This window comes from Castor canadensis, chromosome 13 (genome assembly GCF_047511655.1).
Source record: "Castor canadensis chromosome 13, mCasCan1.hap1v2, whole genome shotgun sequence".
NCBI classification, from domain to species: Eukaryota; Metazoa; Chordata; class Mammalia; order Rodentia; family Castoridae; genus Castor; species Castor canadensis.
The window spans coordinates 69070292-69088814 of record NC_133398.1 but is presented as its reverse complement, the minus strand read 5'-3'; the positions used below and the strand labels follow the sequence as shown (position 1 = coordinate 69088814).

The window sequence follows — 18523 nt, the reverse complement described above, 5'->3', positions numbered from 1 at the left end:
ATTACCTCTTTTATTACGATTTCTTTGTTGAAATTCATTCTCAGACAGTTTTGTCCCAAATTTAAGGAAGGTTGTTCTAAAAATAGATTTAAATGACATATAATTCTTTATAAGAACAGGACTTAAAACCAGTTTATATGTGTAACAATAATAATATTCCACGTGAATGAAGAAAAGTATCTTTTATTTTCTAATCTGCCTTCAGTATAGGCAAGTACCTGCAGTTACATTTTTGATGGTGTCTAAAGTGAAAATCCCCTGGCATACTTTTCTAGAAACTCAGATTTTCAAGGCTATGTACTGCTGCCCCTGATTTTTGAAAATGCCTAATTTGTCCTCTTTTCTCAAACAAGCCCTGTGCACAGAGGAAGTGGTTTGTGGTCGTCAGGGCTTTCTCTGAATGTCTTGGATTGGTTGGCTGATTTGTGGCCTCAGCTTCTAAAACTGCTCTTGCCCAGTCTGCTTTAGCTCTTGTCATCGTCCTCAGTATGTTGGCAAGGAGGACAAATGGCTTGGGTGCCTGAGGACAGAACTGGAAGTTAGAAAGCTCTGTGGTCTCAGCTCTGCACTGTGGCTGGCTGGGACTTAGGGAGCAAGCCAGACTTTCCTATCTCTCCTTTCCTCTGTCTGTTAAGAGAGAGCAAGGTCATTAGATTTTCCCCCTAGATGTAGCATGGGGTTTCTTTCTGGATGTTAGAGAGAAGTTATGTAGAATGTCAGAGTGTTGAGTAACATATAACACCTGGCTGCATCAATCAGAGGTAGATTTTCTCTGCTTAACATCAGAAATTCTAGTTGGTTGTCAGAAACGGACTGTCAGTTTCTGGAGTATGTTTTGCCATGAATGTAAACTTGAACCTGTTGTCGATCATTGAAGACTAAATTGTAATGTATATTTCCATCTCCCTCCTTCCCCCATTTCATTACTTTTTAGACTTCAGGCTCGCATAGCTCACAGGATACAAGAACTAGAAAATCTGCCTGGCTCTTTGCCACCAGATTTACGAACCAAAGCAACCGTGGAACTGAAAGCACTTCGGTTACTCAATTTCCAACGTCAGGTAATACCTTTTCCCCAGTGCGTCTGAGATGTAGGAAATAAATGTAATTGTTCCTGGAGTGTGATGTGTGAGTTACTTGAAGTCTATTCAATATTGTTATAAGATAGAAATTTAGTAAAATAGCATACCTTTTAGTCCAACAGCACATAGCTAAAAGTAATAAGAATGAACTGCTTATTATTGTTTTTCTGTTTGATATATCAGAACATTTTTTTCTCTTGCACTGTGGTTTATAAAATTATAGAGTTATTGTATTTTGTTACTATGGATGTAAAGCCTTGAGAAAAAAAATTGGGGGAGACTTGTGTTTGTTTACCTTTATGGCTCCAAGAAAAAACAAGAAGGTAGTGTATCAGAGCTTCTCAGTAAGGCACAAATGTGAAATGCTAGCCATGACTAGCATTTAATTTTAATAAATACAGTAGCTACTGTACCAAATTAAAAGCTCACCATTTGTAAAAGCACACAGAAACAGTGTCTTTTTAACTTGATTATTCATCAAAACTTTGTGACAGTTGGTCACATCAAACCCACATGTTGACTAATTTTTGATTTGTTATCTAGTCTTGTTATGGTTCATAGTAGTCACTTGTTACAAGTTGGTGTAATAGTCTATTTTCTGATTTCTAAGTCGGTAGGAGAGTGAGGTAGAACTAATTTTCCCTTGGGTGAGTTTTGCTGTGTAGACCCACATGGTACAGGTCTCCAGGCCACAGATTACCTAATGTAAGCCAAATGGGATAAGGAACATTTCATTGTCAGTCAGATGGTTTGTTTTATTAAAGTCTGGGGCATGCAAAATGAATTGTTAATGAATAAACGTAGTTCGGAAGTATTGAATTGCATGATTTGGTCTGTGGGAGGATGTGACTAAAATCATAAGGCCCTTTCACTTGCTGTTGTTATATGGACTTGGTGTACATTTGACTTATTGGTTGTCATATCACAGAAGGGCCGAGCACTACTTGGCAATAGGTGTGTGAGAGAAGATTGCATATTAAGTTAAATAAAGTGAAAATTTTTCCAAGTTTCATTTACTTCTTTCTTATATAGGTGACTTCATAATATGAATTAATGTAGTGCTTGATATAATTTTGTTCAATGTATATTAGCAAAGTATACTTTTGGGAATAAGCTTCGCCTATGCTGGACTTGTACTGATCTCTGATTTTTTTGATACTGTTGGAAAGCTGGTATCTATAAAGTTTCCTGATTACATTGACTGTAATTAATGCTGATTTCAGATTCATTTGAGTGATTACTGTAACGTGTGCTCCCAGTATCCTATTCCCTACCACCACGTAACATGTAATGTGGATAAAATATTGTATTATGAAAATCTAAAATAAGTCCGTAATATAAACTAAAATCTAAATATCTTGCAAAGAATATCATTATTGGAGTGTGAAGAAACCAAAACTGGTATTACTCATAATTAATTGGACTTTATGAATTCACATTGTTTGAGTGCCTGCTGCTACCTACAACATGAATGGAAAGTAACTGTTTTATTCTTTTTGGAGGTCATTATTAAAGGTAATCTTTAAACACAAGAGTTGTTAGTATGACATTAAGAATGAAGTGAAAAATTTGAAAAGCTTATTAATTAATATCATTAATTAGAGTAATTAAATAGAATGAATCATTTTATTTAAAAGCCAGGACAATATCTACATTTTTTTCTTTTCTTTTTTTTTTTTTACCGTTACAGTACTATAATTGTTTTTGATGTGAATCATTTGAAAGAAAATTTATACCATCTTTGAAAATGCCATGTAAATCTGACTTCATTTGAGTTCCTTCATTTAATAAAAGGCCAAGTGTAACTGGGAAACTTGTAGGTAGACTCCCCCTCCACTCCTGTTCTGTCCCATTAAATGGAAAGGAGAGACGGTCAGGGCTCAGGAGCTGGCCTCTATTTGGGAGGCTGTCTAACTGCTCTCCTCTTGACAGCTGAGACAGGAGGTGGTGGCCTGCATGCGTAGGGATACCACCCTGGAGACGGCTCTGAACTCCAAAGCTTACAAACGGAGCAAGCGCCAGACTCTGCGAGAAGCCCGCATGACGGAGAAGCTGGAGAAGCAGCAAAAGATTGAACAGGAAAGGAAGCGCCGGCAGAAACACCAGGTCTTTGAACTCTGGGCTTTGTTTACCCTCACCTAGACAGAAATGTCCCACGTGGTTTTTGGACAGGGTCAGAGCAATTGTAAGCATATCCACTTGCAGGTGGTAGGGGTATCATAGAAACAAAAGGTTCCTTGTACTTTATATAGTGCAGCCATATCATTTTAGAGACAGGAAACCTAGGCCAAGACAGATAAATGGTGGCCTGCCCAAGGTTACCTAACTGGTCAGTAGCAAGATGAGTTTTAGAACCCAGCTTCTTGAATTCTAATCAAGTATTGTCAAGTTGAGGTTGCTGTCACAGAACACCAGAGACTGGGTCATTTATCAACAATAGAAATTTATTTCTCACAATTCTGGAGGCTGGAAGGCAAAATCAGCACTCCCGCTTGGTCATGTTCTAGTGAGGCCTCTTACAGTTTTCCATTTAAATTCTTATGCCCTCACATGTCAGGATGGGAGTAAGAAAGCACTCTGGGGCCCCTTAAAAGGATACTAATTCCACTGAGGAGGACCCCACTTCCTGACACCATCACAGTGGGAGGGACACTTTCAGGCCAAGACAGGTGTCATACTCATATTCTCATGGAAAGCTGCTGGATGGGTGGGGATGACTAGGTTTCCTAGAGCAAAATCCTGGGGAGAGGTTACTTGGAAAAGGAAAGAAGAGGGCAGAAGGTTATTTGTACAATGATATAGTATTCCAGGCTCTTTGAAGGGCCCAGTTGGGGATTTCATAGGGGCAAATCTATTAAAGCATTTCTTTCCAGGGGGTTAAAGATGTTTGATGTAGGATTTGTTTTTGTGTCAGAATCCTGTACTTTTTGTTTCCCTGTGCTTAATTTGGTGTCTTAGTTTCCTTTTTTAAAAAAATTAAAGTTAAAAAATTGGTAAGTAGGGTACACATTTCCTCTCGTTGACTTAAAAAGTGAATTTAAATTATGTATGGCAACTTTAGCATTATAGGAAGTTCTTTTGCATCACAGTTCTAACGTATTTAAGTTAGAGAAGAAATCTTACTTTTATAACATGATTTTCAATGGAAATACCCAGGTCCCTCAGGTTTATTTTAGGGTGAGTGATATGTTTTAAATTTTATCATTGCCATTTCATAGTTCTCCCTCAGTCTTTGATCTTTCCATATTCAAGAGACCACACCCAGGAGGTGGAGGCAGCTTCTCTTCCACAGGCTTAGAACAACAGGGATGTGGAAAGCCCTTTTTCTACCAGCCCCATAGTCCACACCTCAACTGTAAGACATACCTGGTCCCTATCCCAAAATAGATTCTAGTCTTTAAATTGTGTCAATTGTACACTAAGAGTCTTCTTGAACTATGCCAATACCTCCAGGACATTGGAAAATGGATTTTAAGTGTCCTTTTCTCTCTCCTGTGAATCCTTTAGGAATACCTGAACAGCATTTTGCAACATGCAAAAGATTTCAAGGAATACCATCGCTCTGTGGCTGGAAAGATACAGAAACTTTCCAAAGCAGTGGCAACTTGGCATGCCAACACCGAAAGGGAGCAAAAGAAGGAGACAGAGCGGATTGAAAAGGAAAGAATGCGGAGATTGATGGTAAGAAGCCCCTGAAGGAGACCAGGAAGATGCTCTGGTCACATCCTTCTGTACGGAGAATGTGACATATGGCAGTAGGTAGGACAAGGAGAAAGTGAACGCTGATTATCAAATGTGTTTATAAGTTTCTTTGAACTTCTGGAGGACGGAGTGAGAATTTTTTCTTCTAGACACAAATCCAGGGCCATACCTGATGAGTATAGTGTTTCTGTGTCCTAGGGTTCCATTGCTGTCTACATTATAGTTTTTCATGTGAAGGCAGGTACTGTATTTTGCAAAAGTTTGATAACCAGATCTAGAAGAATGACAAATGTAGTTCTTTTAAAAATATGACCTCTTTGAGATGAATGAGTAAGTTTTTTCAATGAGAAATTCATTAGGCCATGTCTTTGAATCCAAGAAACTCTCTTCTTTTTGAAGCCTCCTGGTGCTTATTGTTTATCTTTTTTTTAGTGTCAGAAATTTCCCAACAGTATAAAAAGTGATTTTTAAGTTAATTTTGAAATGTTGCTTTTTTTGTGGTAGTTGTGTTAGTCTCAAAGGTTATTCATGGATCATTACATTTGCACTGTTAGTTTTTAATGGACGTATAAGCGCAGGAGAGATAGGTTTGTATTACTGGTCTGAATGTTGGTTTTGTTGACCATTTATTTTTGGAATTAGATAAAGCACACTGTGGAATTTAGAAAAGTGTGAGTAATCTGTAATGGTCATAGGAGACCTGCAGATCTGCCTGGTTCATGATTCCTGGGTGGGTGAAGATAAAGACTTAGCTCACAGTTATGTTCTGGAAAATTCTAATGACACTGTCTTCCTTGCTAGTAATAGAGTTTGCATTTTGTTTTCATTAATTCTTTTGGATCCCAGAGAGTAAACACCATGTTTTAAAAGACTCTGTTTCTAGGTATTCCTAAGTCTTAGCATCGTATTCTGTCTCATTCTCCATTTGGGGGAGGGAGGGGACTGTCCAAGAGATTTCTCATGAGCTAGGGAGACCATTTTATAGTAATGGGAGCAGTCAGCAGTCAACTTTGTCTGATTCAACTGAAGTGAAACTGTATTAGAACTTCAGTAACAGATTGGTTTGACACTAATGATTAGGCATTTGCAAATCATTAACTTTTGCAATTAAATGATGGAATATACAGATAACAGAGAAACTGAAGTTTTTATCACTCTTTCTTCAAGTGAGATCAACCATAACCAAAAGCAATTAGAGTTATAATAGCATCAGAGGTTCACGCTCTTTCATGGGGGCAGACAGCAGCCAGACTGAGTGATGAAACTTGCTGTCACTTGGACAAATGCTGGAGTGACACTACAACTGAAGACCCAAGCTTTTCTGTGATGGAGTTGTGTCTTTAAGATGTTGCGACATGCTCCTTCTTATCCAAGCATAACATGAGAAAAATATTTTGGAGTGTGCTTTTATTGGGATGTATAAAAAAGATTTCTCTCAAAAGGGCTCAGAGTACATCAGAGTTTTATTTCATTTAACCTCATAATGTTGCTTAATGGGAAGTGGAGGTGGAAATTATTATATCTGTTTTATTACTCAGCAGTACCAGACTTCAGGTGCTACATGACTTATCTCCAGTCAGTCACCTACATGCATAACTCAGTGCAGATCTCTGACAAAATCCCCTAAATTTGACTTTTGCTATCAACCACAATGGTTTCTACTGTCAAAAAAATTGTTTCTAAGTATAAAAAAATTATTTGTTAAAAGCCCACTTGATTCCTTGTCTTATTGAAATATTTATGAATGAAAGGGTATTACATGGTCTGAAATTTGCTTCAAGAAAATCCAGTTTGGAACTAAGGGAAGGATTTGGCAGAAGGGTAGCAAGTTTTACTGCTTGATGTTAGTTATATGAGTGATTGTACAATGCTCTCTACTTTTAATTATATTTTGACATTTCCAAAATATGAAGTTAAAAGTAAACCTCAGATGGTGGATTGTCAAATTTTAACATTATTTTTGTACAGTTAAAGAAGCATAGAAGAACAAAGAGTGGGCTTTTGCAGTACTTTGCTATAAACCCCAGGGTCTGGGACAGAGCTATGGCACTTCCTGCATGTTTGCCTGGTCCCAGACTCCACATGATGACTCCTGCACCCTGGCTTGTTCTGTTTGTTCCATTTACCACCTATGTTCAGATTGTCGGGGGAAAGAGGAGCATAAAATGGACCTGTCGACAAACATGGATTATGCTCTCATCATTCTCTTCCTTCCTTAACAGGCTGAAGATGAAGAGGGCTATAGGAAACTGATTGATCAAAAGAAAGATAGGCGTTTAGCTTACCTTTTACAGCAGACTGATGAGTATGTGGCCAATCTGACCAACCTGGTTTGGGAGCACAAGCAGGCCCAAGCAGCCAAAGAGAAGAAGAAGAGGAGGAGAAGGAAGAAGGTGAGCACCCTAGGTTGACGGTTGAGCCCATGGCATATGGGTAAATTCTAGTTTAAGATGAATATTCTCTTTAATAAGTACCACTTCCTACACTAATGGCACTGATTGGCAGCAATTGATACGACATGGAGGTAGATGTATTGGAGGTAAGGACTGAATTACTGATCTGAAGTAATATAGTCTACATATGCATTGTTTAATACAGTGTAATATTTTAAATTAAGTATACACAGTCAATAGGAGAAGGAAAAACATTGATACAGATAAGTGTTTGCTCAAATTTAATGTCAGTTAGGCAGGGTACTACTAAGTTAAGAAACTGAAATGAAACTCAAGAAGAAAATACAAATTGCAGTAAGCCAAAGGAAGATGTATGAGATAGATTTTAGTTACTTTTGGGAAAAATTTCAGCCTATTTGGGCAGATGGAGATGACAAAATTGTTCATCCAGCTCTGCTGCCCTGGTTTTTCAGTAAAGTAAGTGAGCAGATACAGGTGTTAGGTAGTTACAGAAGAAAATAGACTACGCAAAATTTATCCTAGTTATCATGAGACATGAAGGGTATAATTTAGCATCTCTGTTCTGCAGATATCACATCTCAATCCAAGAATAACTTTCTGAGTGTGGGCCTGTGAATACAGATCCTCTTAGATGGGTAGTAGTTCAGTGATCTAGCTCTTAGTTGATAGTCAGCTTTCTGTATCTTTGGGTTCTGTGTCTATGAATTAAGCCAACCAAGAACTGAAAATATTGGGAAAAATATTTTGTCTGTATTGAAAATGTAGAAATTTCTGCTTGTCATACAGTATAACAACTATCTACATATCAGTTACATTGCACAGATATTATAAGGACTCTAGAGATGGTTTTAAGTGTACAGGAAGATGTGTGTAGGTTACACAAAAATACTAGGCCATTTTATACAGAAAACTTAAGCATCCTCAGATTTTGGTATACACTGGGTCCCAAAGATACTAAAGGGATGACTATTATGTTTTCATGATAAATTCTGACTAGGCCAGGTACAAACATCAACAGAAAGTCTTTGTCATAACTGTGAAAATTGAAGATTGGTAGCATTTAATCATTTATTCTCCATATTAAATAATTGAAAAAAAATGGTTTTCAAAAAATAATTAATTTCACAGCTCCTGACTTCTCATACCTGTTTCATAATTAAGGAGGAGGAATAAATGATTTCAAAGGCATCTTTTCACACCTGATTTCTTTAGTGTAAGATAGTTTACCTTATTGTGAAGATGAACAAGGGATGACTCAGGGCTTGGATTTAGACATTTTCTTGGCGAGGAATACCTCATTTTCTTGTCAGTATAGTCTTTGCAAAATTCCAGCTCCCAATTTCTGACTTAAAAAGACATTTTCAGAGTTAGTGAAGGACATACAGGCAAGCAGATATAATTGTGTAATATTCCATAAGTGGACCCTATTAGGTGGCAGTTTTAGTTTTTCCTAACCTAGGAGTATGTTTTGCCAAGGTTGTCACAGTTAGCATTTTTGATATTAGGGTTCATATTCTGTATTTCTTTGTGATTAAAAGCTAATGGGCCCAGATTTGAGCTTCTTTAATAGATTTCTGTGTAGTGTTAGGTAGTTGTATCATCATAGGAAAGAAAGATAGGTAATTGACTGTTGGTGATTATCCCTATATTTTTGCTTTAATCTGGGTAGAGCAGAGATCTGTCATGATATTTCTTGTGGTGCTGCCTACTCTACAAGATCTATAGGTTGGTTGGTGTGCTTCTTCCAAATTCTTGCCTTTAGGTTCGCTAATAGCACTTATTCTTTGTATTTTATGCCTTCATAACTGAACACTTGTTATGAGCCTGGGTAGAGTACTAGAGAGAAAAACAGGATACAGACAAACATTAACCAAATATGCACCCAAATATATAATTATATACTGTGATGAATGCTGTGAAGGAGAACTGGAGTCAAATTGGATATGGTATCTGATATCCTGGCAGATGAATGACAGATACTGACGTAATGGCAGTCTGCCTCAATGAGATCTTGAACGTCTCCTAGGAATTGTCTCACATGATCAACGTGAAGAATTTTTGCGTTATTATCTGTGCCCTACCTCTTTCCTCACATGCTCTCAGAATGCTTAGCATGTGAGAGCTCTGTGCCCTTAGCAGGACGAGGAGGAGCTACTGGATTTACTTCTTGGAATATCTTGCCAGAGTGGGATGAAGAAGGAAGGGAGGGAAGGAAGAGGAAGGAAAAGCGAGACCCTTCCTAACCCTTCCTGGACCCTATTTCTTTCACAGGGCATTAAGACTTAGTGCAAAGCAAATTACCCAATTCCAGGTGCACCTTTATTCAAGTGCGAAGGAAGGGAAAGCTTTCAAAAGATGATTATTTGGCACTTTGGATTATCTGTAATTCTCCTCTCCATCAGAGTGAATGATTGAGAGTTGCTTGTTCCAACTTCTCTGTGGTGGAGGAAATGTCTGCACCCATTAGCTGAAGAATTCTGTGCTGTCCTTTTCAGCATTTCCCCACTGTGTTAAGTAATTTGCTGTACTCATCTACATTTTAAAATATTGAACAAAACCTGCATATGTTTTGAGAAAACCTGCATTACTTGGTGAGGTAATAACCCTGAGTTGGTCACACTTTTGAAGGACAACTAAGATACAGAGAACTCTCAGAACCATGCCATTAAAGATGATTGGAAAAGGATTAGGTTTTACTTTCAGTATTAAACTAATGCATAGATGATTTTTAAATTAACCAGCCTAGCAGAGAAGGCCTTTGTCTTCCTCCAGGAATTTGTTATATTTAACCGTTGCTTGTAAATAATAGGGTGGGTTTCCTATAACCTGTCATGATCTTGTTTAATTTTCTCTCCTCTTGATTAGAAGGGCATTTCTATGCAGTGTATGTTTATAAATCATTTTGGAACTTTTCGTTCCCAGCCTGGTCTTTCATTATTGCCCTTGAAATGGGAGAAAAAAGGAAGCAAACTTTATGTAAGGGCTGGAGGAGGAGTAATTTTTAACGTATCAAAATATCAAATTATGTGAAAGCAATGGCTGCAGTATTTCAGGATGCATATACTATTATGTACATTTAGCATGACCTTGAGGTCTCTGTTCTCTGCCATGGCTCTCTAACATCCACAGGGTGACTAAAAGATGGATGACTAAAAGAGGATGGGACTAGATAAACCCACCAGGTATGTACAGATAGGTTTGAACATGGCTACATTAGTAAATCGGGCCACTGCCCACTTCATGTAAGCATGTAATCTTTTAAATTCATAACTGTATGAGAAGGCATATATATCCTAATTTGCTATTAGTCCCTTGTAGGTTACTTTATTGAAAGATCTGTTGCATAGTGCTTCAGTCTCTTGTTTCCTTAAAAGGATGCTAGGAACCCACCGATCTACTGTGAGGCTTACATGGAAAAGTTTTTATAAAGCATTTAGAATACATTTAGATGTATTTAGAACACTCCCTGGAATACAGTAAAAGTGGAATCTTGATTGTCAAAATGTGATCATGTGGGTTTTTTTGGAAAATAAAATATTTTTTATCTTGATGTTGATAACTCCTCACCATTTTTTTTCTAATTGAAGATCAATCAGAAATTAGTGGGAGAATATCTTTTAGGACAATGTCAGGTTCTTGGACTATTGGGCCATGCAAAAGAAGAATGAGGATTCATTATTTTCCATAGACTCAGCTTACTACCAGGCTCTACAACTGCTAAAGAGAGAATTTTCTAATTACATGGCCTCTAATTTAGAATGGTTTTGGTGATGATAAGGTATTTCTCACAGTGCTTCAGGGTACTTTTTGTTTAAGCTGTGGTTAAGAACCCATGCCAGAGGCACTCCCACCTACTGCTTAGAAGTCTAGCCATTTCAGGGGTTCAGCTTCCAGAAGCTGTTTGACATCAAGCCAAAAATAAATGTGCAATTCTCCCTTCTACATCTTCCAATGGAATATATTCCAGCTGAACTATGCTCTTGTTATTTATTTTTGACATTTCTTGAAAACCCATGATACTAATGGGCATGCGTTCAGAGAATCCATGGGGCAGTACTGTGTCAGGTACCTTTCATGGAGGTGTTTGACTTCCTTTCCCTTAAAAGTTGTTTTATCCTTCCTCCTATTCTTTCTCTCCCTGCACCTTGTCTTCATCCTTCTTCCTTCCCCCACCCCACCACCACTGGTATAAGAAAGCTCAGAACTGTTGTGCATTGGAGGGGGATCCTTCCATGCGTGATGTATTGTTCAACATAATGATAGGAAATGTAGTTTTTAAACCTTAGATTAAAAAAATTCAGAAAAGTATGTTGGCATAATTTTTAGTGAAAAAACTATTTAAAAAATAATAATGTTGAGATATTTATTTTAAATTCAAGTTAGTCTCTGATTCTCTTATCTCTTTTTTTCCCCAAAGATTGTATAGTTTATTGCACCTTTCCCTTGCAAGATTTTCATAGGTGAAAGAAAGGTTCTAAGGCAATTCTGCACATTCGAGTGTAAGGAGTATTGTAAGAACAGGTGAATATAATGCCATGATGATTCGATTTGATTATGTCAGTGTCAAAATGGGTAAAACCACAAGTTCAGTTCAGAATCCTATTTAACTGACTTGACCAGTTACCTGAGTCAAAATGTTCAAATTGGTTTTCTCTGTAAGTAATGTGCAAATGCTTGTTAATTTGATATTCCTGGACATTTTTTATTGCTTGACCACCTATCTTTATGCTTAAGGGTCCACCTAAATGACAATAAAAATAACCCAAGTGGTTCCTGAAAGCTTTGTTTCACCAGTAAAGCAGAATGAGTCCTTAAGATGCCAGCAGATTTGAATGTTGTTTCGGCAGATTATAACAATACCTGCTGGAGGATAGCATGTGTTCACTTTATAATATGGACTGTAAAATCTTAGACATGAAACTTTACAAAATGAGGCTGTTTGTAGCCCCTGTGTTGTGGTAATCTAAACAGAGTGCCCCATTGAAATCTTTTTTCGCGAGTGTAGTTTACATGGGATTTTCATATTTAGGAATTCATTTCCCTCCACAGCTCTACTGCTCATTGTTTCATACACCTATTGCAAGAAGATTAGTAGCCTGCACATAGTTTTGTTTGTGATCATTCCTAAATGGAGAATGTAAACTGACAGTGGCTTTGGAAATTGGGAACCCAAATTGTCTTTAGTTTGAGTAATTTTTAGTAACAAATAAAATCTTTAGTTCCAAGTAATTTGTATCATACATATCTCCTTACATGACTCGGTTAATTACACTCTTCTCTTGCTACACAAGTATAATTAGTTTGAAATGTTTTGTTAGGTAGGAAGGAACCTATTAATGAATGAATTTCAGTGTTTGTTTTTTTTTTTAATCAGTGGATGTAAGTGCAGCCACCAGCCAGTGTTATCGAGAGCATGTATTTACAATTCCACAATACACATAACTATGTGTGAGAATTCCTCAGGTGGCAGGAAGCACCATGGCAACTGCCACATTAGCACCAGGCCATTTCACCAGGGACTCAGAGACTGTCCAAAGTTAGCTCAAATAGAAGCACCAATTACAATCTCTTGGGTATAAATTTGAACAGGGGAGGGGTTTCATTGTTATTTTGCTTTGCTTTGTTTTGTTTTGAGATAAAGCATCAGTTCAGTGTGAGCACATGGATTTAGGAAAACACACTAACTAGAGATCACCACCTACCTGAAAGAATCTAAAGCGTGATGGGAGAAGACATCTCTTGTCATAAAGTAGACAAGTACTTGGTTTCACCTCTTACAACATCCTATCAGAATGGGTCTAAGGACAGGGCGTTCTTGAGAGAGTTCACATAGCCCCTGTTCAACAATGAATTGTGTGTGTGCCCTTAACTATTTTATGACTTGCAAATATATTGACATCTAATCACAATTATTATTATTCCATGAGTATATACTGAATGGAAGGCATTGTTCATGGTGCTTTCATTCATTCTTTCAAAAAGACATGGAGAAAAAGAGGATTTGTTATTCAAGAACACACAGCTAAGGTCTCTTGCACTTAGTCACAGAGCTGGGATTCACGCGCAGGTTGTCTTAATTCCAGAACCAAGTGGCTTGAATCTTATAGTACTTTGCCTCTTGATACTTAATGTGATTTTTAAAAATAAATAGTTTAGGAGATTTTAAATAATGAAAGGCCTGATTATGAGGCAGTTTTTAGATAACACTCCGGCTAGCTCATATATTCATAGCAAAGTATCCTTCAGAATGGTTTTGATTCTATTCATTTATGCTGCTTCAAGCTTTTTAATGTGCTATTCATTGAAATGGTGATCCAGTTCCACTTGCTAGATATTTGAAATTGGCTTTTTCATTGTCTCATATGATTTTCTTTGTTGGCCAAATTTGTAGCTTATTTCTGGTTTGTATGGAAAGAATGGTGGGATTAATTGACTTTCTCCCATTAATTAAAACCGTCTCCTGAGTATAGTGCTTGAGAATTCCAAAAATGGAAGCTTCAGTGTTTGGTAGCAGACATGGTTTCTTTTCTGAACAAGGAGTTCTACCATTGTTCACTGTATCCCTAGCCTCAGTAAAGAGCCTAGTACTCTTTGAAGCCCACTGTTTCTTTGAGCTTGTAAATATCTTTACTTCTAGGTGGTATGAACAGAAAATTAAATCTGGGGGCATACACAACCAAATAGAGTATTTCCTTCCTGCTCCTTGGTAGAAGCTGCATTGCTGTATTCCTTGTGCCTTGTATATATACATGCATGCATATTTGGTAGGAAAATTACATTATAAAAGAACTTTTGAAGTGTCAGACATTTATGGAATTGCTCTGCTTCAGTATAGACAAAATGTTAGCTTATAAACATTAATCAGTTTCAGAAAAGTTATTTTGTCAAGGTAATATTTAGTTATTTTTATGGAAGACAAAAATGTTTTAATAGAATGAATGTCTTAAGTAAACCAAGTTTAGTTAATAATGATTTCATAGCATAATATATATTTTTAATTAACTAAAGAGCCCAAGGGAGGAAAGCTGTTTTTCTTGAATATCTTGATAAAGGAAATGACTAAAGTTTCCTCCTCTCCCCCGTTGTATTATATAGAAATATTATAACTTTTCAGAAATAATTTTAAAATAAAAATAAAGATCCTGTCTGGGGTTAGTACCAGTGGGATGGGTGATGATATAGGGAAAGTGTGTGGAGGGTGAATATGGTGCAAATACTGTATATACATGTATGTAAATGGAAAAATGAAACCTATTGAAACTATTCCAGGAATTGGGGAAGGGAGATAAAGGAGAATGATGGAGGGGGTGAATTCAAGTGTAATATATTTTATATATTGTATGAACCTTTATAAATGCCACAATGTAAATGTGGTAAATGTAAACCTTTGTAAATGCCCCAGCACAATGATAAAAAACAAAAAATAAATAAAGATTCCATAAGGGTTATATAAAATATTTCACTTGTCAAAGAGATTGTTGTAAGTGGAAGAAATTTTAGACTCTTTTATATTTATTACAGATGAGACTCTTTGGTCTGTACAAAATGTTACATAATCTTAACTTCTCGTAGTTGTCTTTGAGATACATAGAGGTTAATGGAGTAAGATATTGGAATATTTAAAAAATGGTAGATGACAGAATTTTTCATGAGATCACACTATCTGTATCAGTTTTTCCATATACACACTGTGGAAATATTGTACATTATGAAAGCCAATTAGGTAGAATGAAAAATACCCAGGGAACTCACATAATTCTGTATTATTTCATATTTTTATGACCCAGGAGCCGCTCAGAGCTTATTCTTGATGGACATTTTAAGAATGCTGTTCTTTATTGCTGATGAAAACTTGCTCCAGAATAGGAAAGTTGAGCTAATTATGTCAGAATTTGTCTTCACAGTGCCAAGCACAAGAACGTTTCTGAGTCTGACTGCTGTCTTGATGCTGCCATGTCTTAAGCTCTTTGGGTCTCTAAAGATACAATCCACAAATCTCTAGTGTAGTGGCCTTGAATCATATCTGGCTTTAAATGACTCCGCAAGTTGCTAATGCAATAGAGACTTTGTCTCAGATAGCAAAGAGAAAAAAAAAAAAGGCATTAACCCTTAAGCTTTGTTAGATGTTGATGGGTGGCCATGAAATACTGTTGCATACCAAAGAGTACCAAAAAGTTGCCTGTCTTATGTTCTTGATTTAGATGTTACACTTGACCTTGTTGTTTTGCAGAAGGCTGAAGAGAATGCTGAGGGAGGAGAGTCTGCCCTGGGACCAGATGGAGAGGTAAGGGTGGTTGCATCCATTGCTGCTGTGTTCTGAATGGAGTCTCTGCCAACTTCTGTAATATCACTCTCTGTGTATATAAATTTTATTTTCATCCAGCTAATTATTTTAAAGTAAAAGCAGATTACTATGATATAAAATTAGAAAAATATAAAAGGGATATAGTAAAAAGTGATCTATTTCTATCTCAGACTACCAATCACCTGATAGGAAGTTTGTTGTATATCATTCAGAATTTTCTGTGTACAAGTAGCCATATGACTATATAGAATATATAAGAACCTTAAGTGAGCCTATAATTACATCTGGCCAGTAAATAATACAGAAGCATAAAGTATGACCCATTTCTCTAGTTTATTACTAATTTGAAATGATCAAAATATGTAAACCTTCATATTTGGTTAACTTATTTGGAACTGGAGATCATCATGTTAAGCAAGATAAGCCACAAATATGGTGTGTTTCTGCTTATATGTGGAATCTAGACCTAAAAATAATAATATGACATGACTATAAAATGGGGACTGATGGGGGAAGGCCATGCCACGGGGCAGAGGGGAACAAGACAGTGATGGGTGGTGAATATGACTGAAGTACCTTATATATACATATGAAAATAGCATAATAAAACCCACTAAAAACTGTTTGAAAAGGAAGGAAAAGATAAAGAAGATTTAAGAGGAATATAGATGGAATGAATTTGATCAAAGTACATTATATGCCTGTATGTAAATGTCACAATGAAACCCCTTTGTATAATTAATTTATGCTAGGAAGTTTTTTTTAAAAATACAGCTTTTATGTGTAACTACATGAACATAGTCCTCAATTTTATTTCCTAGTGTTTCTAACATTTTACTGGATCATGAGGATACAAATTTTATTTGTTGGACTTAGACGGAAAAGAAATCCCTAAGGAGCTATCCAGTGGTTCACAGTAAGGGGTCACATGCCCACAGCAGGACAGGAAGGAAGTTGTTTCCAGCTACCTTCTTCTCTCACAGACTCTTATAAGCCTGCTTGGAGCATTAGGGTTGGTGGGGGCTACACCCTCCCTTCTAGAATCACTGGGCACATGATTCCTATTGTGAACTCACAGCCTGGATGCAGGAAAAAAGGTAATCACTCTTGTCGGCAGAAACCTCTTGAAAATAAATGTTGCCCAACCACTGTAATCCATCACAAGGGAAGAAGGGATCAGGATAAATGTCTAATGTGTAAGAAACTCTCAGTGGGCTGTTATGAGGAAAGAATACTATATATTAGGGCACTTAGCAACGGCTCCCGTTTGCTAAAGCCCAGCCTTACCTACGCAGGCCACATATCAGTCCGCAATTGACAAGCACACAGGGAGAGATTGAACATGTTACTGTAATAGTGCTCTTATCTCTGGGGAAAATTAGCTACTGATCTTGGGCCTGTGACATCTTTGTTTTTTCCTTCAATTTTAACACATGTGAGTTCTGTTTGCTGAAGTTTGCAAAGTGGACATCTTGTGCTGTTTGTTTTTAGATAATGTCCTTGTTACTCTCTCTGCTCATTCAGTGCTTTGCCAAAGTTCTAAATCCAGCCACAGTGATTTCCAGTTTTCTCTGAGGCATGACATTAGCAATAAAACAAGCGCCATTATAGTAGTTCAAGATAACAAGATACAATATTGCTGAGGGAAATGTTAGAAAATGGTAGATTTCCTTCTTTATCTTGTGAGTGTATAGATAGATGACCTTTTACATTAATGAGGAAGAAGTTTCATGTTGCCATGCAAAGTAATGGTACTCAAAAACATTGCATTAGCCCACATAAAAGGGGGAAAAATGACAGTCTGGAGTAAGTCTTCTTTTTAAGGTTATTTTTATGAATAATCATAATATGTTGCTTCTTCTTTTGACAGTGTTTGGTGGGAGGGAGAATCAGAATAATAAATTTTCTGGCAATCCAGAAAATCTATTAATTACAGCTAATAGTGTCTCCTATATTTATTTGACCACAAAACTAATAAAGAGTAATTTAGAAAAACATATTTGAAATAACGAAATGCCTAAACATTCCATTTTATTACTCTTCAGAAAATAGATAACGTGAAGCACTCATAAATGAAGCATTTCCGAGGATTTTACCTGGTCTCTGCTCATAGAAATCAGCCATCCTGCAATCAGCATTTATTTGCATAGTATTGCTGCATCTTCAGGCCTTTTTAAGACAGTTTGTTCTCTGGAGTAGGTTAAATACAACCTCTCAAGTTTCGTTTATTCTCTTAATTTTCTGAGCATGCCATTTTTCACAGAAATGCTCTAGAAATGAACTTCTCAGTCTTAGTCAATTCTCCACATTCCAAATAGTCAGGCCTTTTTTCCTTTATCATACACAGAAGTACAATGGTTAAGGTAGACACATGGTGGTTTGGTTTTAGATAAAGCACACTGGTTCTGTAGAAGCGAAGCCAGCTTCTAAGAGTTGGCATGGGCTGCAGTATTTGTTCCATTCCCTCAGAAATCATGGCTATGTGGTGACTATGCAGTGGTTATTCCTTGGGATTGGGAAGTTGTTAGTTCCACATGACCCAAATCAACTATGCCTACCTTAAATAAGAAGGAAATGTGTTACATGTTGAGCATCCCTTGTCCTAACTGCTTATAACAAGAAGTGTTTCAAATTTGGGATTTTTTTGGATTTTGGCTTATTTACACACATACACACACACACACACACACACACACGTAAATATAGTGAGATATCTTGGGGATGGGACCCAAGTCTAAACATGCACTTTATATATGTTTCATGTACAGGTTGTAAACATAGTCCAAAGATGATTTTATACACTATTTTAAGTGTGTGTGTTTTGTCTGTGACCCATCTGTGAGGTCAGGTATGGAATTTTCCACTTGTGGTGTCATGTTAGCACTCAGACGTTTCAGATTTGGGATTTTTGACTTAAAGATGCTCAACCTGTAGCAGGATAAAGGATAACTAATAATAATACTGGAAAATCTGACTCAGGGCTGAATCCCATATAACACCTTACAGTTGGTTTAGGGAGA

The 18523-nt window shown here is 36.9% G+C and overlaps 1 protein-coding gene across 7 annotated transcripts in view; it reads left to right on the top strand.

Annotated features, from left to right (window-relative positions):
* Positions 1-18523, top strand: part of Smarca2 (SWI/SNF related BAF chromatin remodeling complex subunit ATPase 2) — a 166467-nt gene that overhangs the window by 39586 nt on the left and 108358 nt on the right. For all 7 annotated transcript variants that reach the window (XM_074051968.1, XM_074051961.1, XM_074051965.1 and 4 more), the window contains exons 6-10: positions 935-1061; positions 3015-3188; positions 4590-4763; positions 7007-7177; positions 15429-15482. In XM_074051968.1, coding sequence (XP_073908069.1) covers positions 935-1061; positions 3015-3188; positions 4590-4763; positions 7007-7177; positions 15429-15482 — 700 coding nt within the window. The remainder of the gene's footprint in view (positions 1-934; positions 1062-3014; positions 3189-4589; positions 4764-7006; positions 7178-15428; positions 15483-18523) is intronic.